The sequence below is a fragment of the Clarias gariepinus genome, chromosome 5, assembly GCF_024256425.1.
Source record: "Clarias gariepinus isolate MV-2021 ecotype Netherlands chromosome 5, CGAR_prim_01v2, whole genome shotgun sequence".
Lineage (NCBI taxonomy): Eukaryota > Metazoa > Chordata > Actinopteri > Siluriformes > Clariidae > Clarias > Clarias gariepinus.
Window position 1 is genome coordinate 32,283,959 of NC_071104.1, and position 8,855 is coordinate 32,292,813.

At 38.1% G+C, this 8,855-nt stretch overlaps 1 protein-coding gene across 8 annotated transcripts in view; it reads left to right on the forward strand.

Moving 5' to 3' along the window:
* LOC128524047 (plakophilin-4-like) overlaps positions 1 to 6,675 on the forward strand; it is a 137,231-nt gene extending 130,556 nt beyond the window's left edge. For all 8 annotated transcript variants that reach the window (XM_053496332.1, XM_053496331.1, XM_053496333.1 and 5 more), the window contains 5 exons: positions 87 to 174; positions 1,095 to 1,212; positions 1,444 to 1,575; positions 2,931 to 3,004; positions 5,763 to 6,675. In XM_053496332.1, the coding sequence (XP_053352307.1) occupies positions 87 to 174; positions 1,095 to 1,212; positions 1,444 to 1,575; positions 2,931 to 3,004; positions 5,763 to 6,008 (658 nt within the window). In that variant the 3' untranslated portion in view covers positions 6,009 to 6,675. The remainder of the gene's footprint in view (positions 1 to 86; positions 175 to 1,094; positions 1,213 to 1,443; positions 1,576 to 2,930; positions 3,005 to 5,762) is intronic.
* Positions 6,676 to 8,855: the final 2,180 nt, after the last annotated feature.

An 8,855-nucleotide genomic window follows, 5' to 3' on the forward strand; every position in this document is an offset into this window, starting at 1 on the left:
AACATGATGGAGTTAATGAACCCTGCTAACTCTTAAGCAGCTGTAGATGATGATTGATCGGTCCTGTGTTTGGGTGTGCTCTACAGTAGGTACTCGATGAAGGTGGTGAAGGCTGCAGCGCAGGTGCTCAACACACTGTGGCAGTACAGAGACCTGCGCACTATCTACAAGAAGGTGATTTTTTTTTTTTTTTTGTAAGTGTTTTTTGTTTATTATTATTGCAAAACTTTTTTGCTAGAGCATGCCGCATTATCTAATTTAATATAATTATATAAATAATTAATATGTAACAAACTCTGATTCAGTATATGTGACCATGTTTTAAAATGTTGTGCATGGGTAAAATATTTTTTGATTCATTCTGCCTCTTGCCCAAGATCTCTTAAAAAAGAATTTTCTACGAACACAAGACTTACATGATATTCAGGACCAAATTTAGATGTGTGGGAGACCCCCCACTAACATCACATAGCTTTGTTGATGAAGTAAATACCAACTCAGACGATCTTATGAAATACTAGAGGTTTACCGCCTGCATGCTATCATTACCTGTGAAAGAAGTGTGCGGTCAACTCACTGCCGCTCCTCACGCTGCTCCGATGTTTTGGCAGCCCCTAATTCTGCCTGTCGTATGCAGTGTTGCTGTAGACGCTCTGCAGTCGTCTGATCTGGAGTTACAGTAGCTATGAGCTCGGCCTGACGTATCCATTTTTGTCCTGGAGAGCACTGCCTGTTTCAGTCGGTCACCGGCCAAACAGAATTTCTGTTTTACTGTATACAAAATAATAGAATTAGAGTGTGCACCTACTTTGTTGCAGTGTATATTGCTTAAAGTGCTAGTGTGAGTGATTGAGTAAGTGAGTAAAGGCCACTGAGGGGCAGTGGTAGCTCAAAGGGGTTAAGGAACTGAGTTACTGATCAGGAGGTCAGCGGTTTGAGCCCCTGTTTCATTGTTGGTCTTTTGAGCAAGGCCCCTTAACCCTATCTGCTCCAGGATCACTGTATCATGGCTGACCCTGCGCTCTGACCCCAGTTACACTGAGATATGCAAAGAAAGAATTTCACTATGCATTGATATGTCTCCTGTCTTATAGGATGGCTGGAATCAGAATCACTTCTTGACTCCGGCGTCTACACTGGAGAGAGAGCGCTTCAAATCTCAGCCCACAATACCCTCAAACTCTCTGCAGATGTCTCCTGTCAATAAGACAGGTAAGTGTGTGTGTGTGTGTGTGTGTGTGTGTTTTGTGTGTGTGTGAGAGAGAGAGAGAGAGAGAACCTCAGGGGAATTCAGCAATGAGGAAATCAGAAGCAAACATTCACAGTTTCAGTCTATACAGGAAACGTTATAAGTAAACTTTTAATCTTTGTGTGTCCTTAATCATTAACAAGCAAAATGTGTGGGGTTTTTTTTTTTTTGGTTTTTGTTTTTTTTCCCTGCAGCGGGCAGCACCACCTCGTCTCCTGCCGTGTTGGGGATTAAAGAGCAGTGCTCTGACTATCAGAGGACACAGCCACCTATGCAATTTTATAACCACCAAGGAGACAGCAGTGCGCATAAAACCCCATACACAGGTATATGATAAGCTCAAAACATCAAGCTGCAGCAGATTAACTCTGTCAGGATATAAAGTCATCTCTGCTTTAAGATTAGATTAGGCAATAAAAGAGGTTTCAAGCATTTAAATGATTTAATCAGACGTGACATCAGATATGAGCTACAACAATAGTTTCTGACATTAGTCCTATTTCTGATTCTAATAAGACATGGTTTATTTCAGTAAAGTGCATGCTGCTGTAGATTACTGATTAAAGAAATAAGTGCTTGATTCAGCTTAGAAAATGCTGATTTAATCTTAAAAGTGGTTTACATTTTATTGATCTCCTTGTTCAGTATTCAAAACTAATTTTCCCCATCGCACCTGTTCATGCCTGGTTTTAAAATTCATCTCTGGTGATCAGGTCACAAACGTCAGCACGAGTATGAACACAGTCACGTACTGTAGATCTTTAAAAGACTTTGTTATGTAAATATTAATAATGTTAAAGTTATAATGATTATAATAAAAAGAAGGTGTGTTTGTGTAGAATCATACACAAATATATTGTGTGTATAAAATGTAGCTCAAAGTTTTTTACAAACTATTTTAAAACATATAAAATAAGAGGTTATTCAGGTCCACCAGTCCGATTGTTTGGGTTAACCTTCCAAGAGTGCTATTTTGTATAAACTCAGTGGGATGTTTAGTTGTGCGCATCAACATTTACGATTTACGATGGTAATATTAGTGACATCATCAGCAGACTGACCAGCCAATACTTTACGAATATTACTTTTGACTTAAAATATGGCACATACTGGAACGGTCAAATCAAATTGGGACTTTTGATTGTGCAGGATAACAGAACACAGTCATGAGAGTAAAAACTCCCTTTATTTCTCTATATAACCCGCTGCTACACTAATGCACTTATCCCAGTGTTTCACTAAAGCTTAAATACCATACACGGTTTTATCAGTACGCCAGAGCCATGATCAGACCTCCTGCTTCACGCCTGAAACACTGGCCTCCCAGGCATTCCTCTAATAGCTTAAACGTGTGGGTTGGACGGGGGGACGGTGCAATATCCTTAGTCGAGTTCCTGTAACGTTCAAGTGGTATTGGTAAATGATTGTGTAGAATTCTTTAAAACGGTTCCACCATTTAAATATTTCACAGCAGTTAAGAGTCTCAACATACTGTGTAAATATCATTTTTTTACATTTTCATTCACAAGAAAGTTCATCACAGGTCCCAGTTTGACTTGAACGCCCCACATACTTAAACTCTGCAATTCTCATGTCATCTTTGTAAACCAAAAAAAAGTTGTATAGGTATTTTATCCTAAAGTGTCGGATATGTAACCTGTGATCACTGTGTCTGTTTCAGGGTCAGTGAAATCCTCTCCATTTTATCTCAGCTCTTACTCCTCACCCAGCAGAGATGACTCCAGGAGAGGCCAGGTGAATCTTACACACACCTCACACTCATCTCTGCCACGAAACTTTCTTTGTTTCACCTAAGGAATGACTCCGTAACCGACAGTAAATTAATTAGAAGTCTAATTATCAGGATGGTTTGTATACTGTAGCACCAGCTTAGTCTTAATCTGTTAGAGTTCATGTACCTCCACACATTTCCTCCACCAGGGGGCAGTGTCCTACTGAAGACTGATAGGGAGATGAGGGATGTAAGGGTCAGTGTTATGGTTTGGGTAGAGCAGTGGCTCTCAATGTGGGTTTCTGGCTGATTGATTACTTCAGGCGAAATTTAACGCTCTAAGTAGCCCTGAATTTAGAGTAATAATATAATAAATGAAGTTTTTTAGCATGTTTTTATGTTGCTATTGTTACCTTTTAACATATACAGTGAAGTCTGAAATTCTGAATGCACTGGTGAAAATGTTTCTATCCTGAAATCTTTGATACATTTGTTCTTTAAAAGAAAATATACTATTGAGAACTTCAGTAAAGTATCTATAAAGATAAAAATAGTTTTTAGTATTTGGTGCCTTCCCTTTTTGCTTCAGTCATAGTGTGAACACAAGCTGGCATGGACAAAGTCTCTCAAATCCTCCCTCAATGCCGCCACTAACTCCTGGCCGGGAGTGTATTGGAGTGTGTTATGGGATTTTAATTTTTCTCAGCTTTCCAATAAGTACTATTTCAGCCTCTTTACCTCTTTACCACTTTTCCTGATTTTCCAGGCACTATAAGCACATGTTCACAACAAGACAGTAGTCAAAGTCAAATAAGCTATGACAAAAATGTTTTTTTTGTGTAGCAGTAGAACATTCTGGCTTTTTGAAACATAAATCAAAGAAATAGCTAATGGCATAATTTTTTTTTTGAAGTTGAAAAAAATAAGGATTCGTAAACAAAATCATTCATAGTATCCTGTTGCTTCTCCTCAGCCTGAATTCTTTGAGGCATGGACACTGCTAATGAAAAACAATATTCCCCTTCAACATGGTTCTAACTTTCTTGATTAGTGTTTGCTTGATCAGTTTTGCGGGAGGAATCCTTGTCGTTTATTAAATCTCTACCATAATTTTTAAATCAGATTGAGATCTGGACTGTTACCTTCTTGTAACCGAGTCGATTTTCATCACCAATCCTATTTTTTTTATTCAACGAATGAGAAAAGTGTTCAGTGTACATCTGTGCATTGATTGTTGAGGTAATGATTGCTGACTCACATGGTCCTGTAGACCTGAACACATATTGTACAACCCCAGATCACAAATGATTGAAGAAATGTAATTGTTTACTTCATGAAGTCATCTTGATATGTTTTATTAGAACCACCTCTTTGGCCAGTTTGTGAGTTATAAATAAAACTAACCCTAGAGTACACGCAGATCCTAAGACCTGCATGCTATCATTTAACTGCGAATGGAGTGTGCGGTCAACTCTCTGTCGCTCCGCTCACTACTTCAGATATATTACTACCTCACAGTATGACACAAAAAGGTGATAATGATACTGTTCTTCCACAAACACTGACTTTTGTTTCAGGTCTTTTGTTGTATTATCTATTGTCTTGTGCATTATTTATATTCAAGGTGTACCTTGCCTACCTGTTAGTCTACCTGCATGTTTTCCTGTTATAGCCTTCTTGGTTTGTTTATATCTGCACCACATGTTAGACCCAGCTGGCTTTGAACAACCAACCCCTTTTGCCACACTCCATGTTGGATTTCATCTTAAAGGAGATTAATAGTCTGTTTCGATTTAAAAATCTCTTTTTGGGGATCCGACACCTTGAGTCTGTGAGCACTCAAAACTAAAGAATAATTAAAATTTTTACACTTCTGCCAGTGTTTGTTTTAGAAATGCAAATTATAAAGTGAATCAAATTTTTCTTCAAGACTGAGTGATTCGAAATGATTTTCTGTCCCACAACTTGATCAGGGGGAAAAATTATTTAATTTAATTTGTTTGATGTGTTTAATAAAGCCAGAATGTTCAGATATATAAAAAAAAATTTTGTTTTGATTTATTTTGCTAACAAAACAAATCAAAATATGATGCTGTGTGAACACATGGAATGATTCCATCAGTTTTGCCAGCTTTGCTTCATGAACATATTGCATATGACTTTTATATCGCAACTTTTTTATTATTATTTTTTAAATGCCAGATCATCATTAGGTGAATATAAATCAAACTGTAGATTTTCTTTTTTGTCTATTTAATTAGGTCAGTGTAGACTCACTGATTTAGTAGACAAAAAACTCATGACCTGTGTGAACAATAAGTGAATACATTTTGCAACTTGTGTATCGATGTCTTTCCACATACTGTATGAATGATAAATGATACATGTATGTATGACAATATATACTGTAAGTATCATCGGGTGCCATTTTGAAACTCCTTTGAAGTTATATCCACCGGGGCAGATCTCAGCCAGTTCAAAAAGTCCAGCTCCTCACTGCTCGACTCTTTAGCTCATGACCACATCCCCAGTCATTTTGGATTTAGTATTTTAGCGGCACTAAACTGTAAGAGCGTGAGAACTCTGGGATTAGATTTAATTTTAATAGAAAATTAAACCTCCAACATGTGGCAGAGTTTTTATACAACTAATACATTTGTCCAATATAGTTAAAGCAATTTATGTAATCTATTTATACGTGTATGCGTGTTTATGTATATATGAATTGATCCCTGCTGCATATATTGTGCCTTACATGTGCAATGTTTCTTGCTCTTGCAGCAGCAGATATTCTACGCAGATGAGACTGGATGGAGGGGCTACGAGCCATATCGGACGTACGCGCAGTCCCCGCAGGGATACAGCGACCCGTACCTGGAGGAGACGGTGCAGTACTCAGCTACAGACTACCCCACACAGCCTCACACACTCAAAGCCACCACCAACTATGTGGACTTTTACTCCAGCACACGCAGAGCCTCGTACCGCACTGAACAGTACCCGGGCTCGCCAGACTCCTGGGTATAGAGACACGACATCATCACCAGACCTACAGCACCCTCAGTACTGTGTGTGATTTGAACAGAGATGGACTCTGAATGTGGCTGATGTGAAAAATGAAAAGAGCGAACGATTTGCCAAAGAAGGAAAAGAAGCAAAGTGTGTGTTTTTATCCATGACGGTAGAAAGAAAGTGAAATCGAGGGGTGTGTGTGTGTGAGAGAGTAAGAGAGAGAATAGCAAGACTTCTGCTCTGAGTTTATTTTATTATGGCTGTGCATGTGACGGTGGCCTGAGGAGGAGAAAGAAGATTGTGGTGTGCAGAAAAGTTTGCGTTAGAGAATCAGACCGGGAAATGTGTATGAACTTAGACTGAAATCATTCATGAACTTATAAATGTAAAAAAAAAAAGAAAAAAAGAACTAATGATAATAACAATGATAAAAAAATGATCTTAGCTTAAACAGTGGGAACAAAAGTGTACACGTACTTCTTGTTGAGATTGTGAATGCCACTGAGTCTTGTACATTTCCTTCAGAACACTGTAAATACAGAAAAGAAAGAAAACGCAGTGCCACATTAAAGAGATGTAGAAATCTATAAATATACTGAACTAAAAGCAGAAGGCTGTTGCCTGGCACCATGATACTACAGTCTATCTGAAGTAATAAAAAGTCATCTTTGTTTTTTATAAATCTGGCTTTGTTTTTCTGTCTGTGTGTTTTTCCGTTGTTCATAAAACGTGCTGTTCAGAACTGCTCAGAGCTCTTTTACTAATTAAAACTACAGATCTAAGATCTATTATACGATTTACTAATTACATGTAAGAGATTCGCTGAAGATATCTAGGGTACTTTTTTTTCAGCTGAAGTTTTTTTTTGCCTGTTATTAAATATGTCTTTTTAACGCCCAGAGAGATGCAGGGAGCCTGACCACGGACTTCAGAAGCAAAAATGTATCGCAATTTTGATGCAGATTTTCTTTTGAGGACAGTGGAAAGATGTAAAAGAGCTTCATGAGGGCACACTCCCTCGGATAATGAATATGCTGCAGAATTCTCCGAGCCAGAGCAGTGCAGCGAATATATAAAGAGAAGTGGTTGATCTTTTGACACCTAAATGCAGACTTTACTTAAGATGAGCTTGTTTCCTTTTTCTGTCTGCAAATAATCACTTGCTAACACGACTCCATCACTGACAAAGAGGGTCCATGGTAGAAGAGCATCTCATTATAAAAGCGTCTAATGGATCTAAATGGATTGCACTTAGTTATCTGGAGGAAAAGTGGTTGATCGTATGAATATTCAAACAGAATTTAACAACTTCCGTTAGGAGAGAAGGCAAAACAGAAAATAGAATGAAATTCAGTTGTGAAGACTAATTAGATTTAATTATTTTTATGACCTCCTTCTTCTCTTGCTTCCAAATGTTTCGAGTCAGTTGCCATTTATATCAAATGTACAGATGTGTTTAAAATAATAGCAGTGTGTTGAAAAAAGTGAGTAAAGCTCCATGTCTATATAATAACCTTTCATTTAAATCACACAAGTGCATTGGACACCGTGCACATTCTATTCTGAATCACAACATGAGGAAAAAGTGCTGAATGTATTATTAGTTTACACAAAGTGAAGAAAATCAAATATTAGTCTGTTCAAAAAATTAGCACTCTCATCATTCATCTTTATAAAGTGATTAATTTACAGTTTAAACAAAAATGCTTGAAGTTTAATCTTTGTTGTGCATCTTTAAACTAATATTTAGTTGTATAACCATGCTTTCTGAGAACTGCTTCACATCTGTGCTGCATGGAGTCAACCAACTTCTGGCATCTTTGAACAGGTATTCCAGCCCAAGAAACAGCAATTTTGTCTCAGAAACAGCATTTTTATTGCCAGACCACAAGTTTTCTATTGGATTAAGTACGGGGATTGGGCTGGCCACTCCATAATGTTAGTCTTGTTAGTCTGCAACCAAGATGCTTCTCACTTACTGGTGTGTTTGGGGTCGTTGTGTTGTTGAAACACCCATTTCAAGGGCATTTCCTCTTCGGCATAAGGCAACATGACCTCTTTAAGTATTTTGATCTACTCGAGTTGATCCATGATCTCTGAAATGTAATATGAGAAGCATCGCCATATCATGATGCTTGTGCCTCCATGCTTCACTGTCTTCACAGTGTACTGTGGCTTGAATTCAGTGTTTGGGGGCCTGACAAACTGTCTGCGGCCTCTAGACCCAAAAAAGCTTGCTTTCAGTCCACAAAATATTGTGCGATTTCTTTTTAGGCCAGTCAGTGTGTTCTTTGGCGAACTGTAACCTCTTCAGCACATGTCTTTTTTTCAAACATGGGACTTTGCAGGGGCTTCTTGCTAATAGCTTTCTGGTTTTGGGCTCCATTTTAAAGCATTTGATATCATTTTAGCGGAGCAGCCTATCATTTTCTGCACTTCTTTGTATGTTTTCCCATCTCTAATCAACTTTTGAATCTAAGTACGCTGTTCTTCTGAACAGTGTCTGGGACGACCCATTTTATTTTCAGAGAGAAATGCACAGGACAACCTTTTCTGCATTTATCTTTGAATTTTTTTATCCTTAAATTTGTTTGACACCTGTTAATGTTTTAATTACACAGAATCAGGGGCATGCAAGTCATGACTGTTGGGTCTGTTGTTTTCTATTACACTCCACTACACCTACAAGTAAAATATTTACCATAAAGAACTTCTGGCACAAGTCAGAACAGGGTGCCGCAAGCACACACACTCATTTGCACACTACAGGCAATGTGAGAACACCAATTAGCCTAATCTGCATGTCTTTTGGACTGTGGAAGGTAAGCCACTTTTGTCCACCAGTGTACACTGTATACCTAG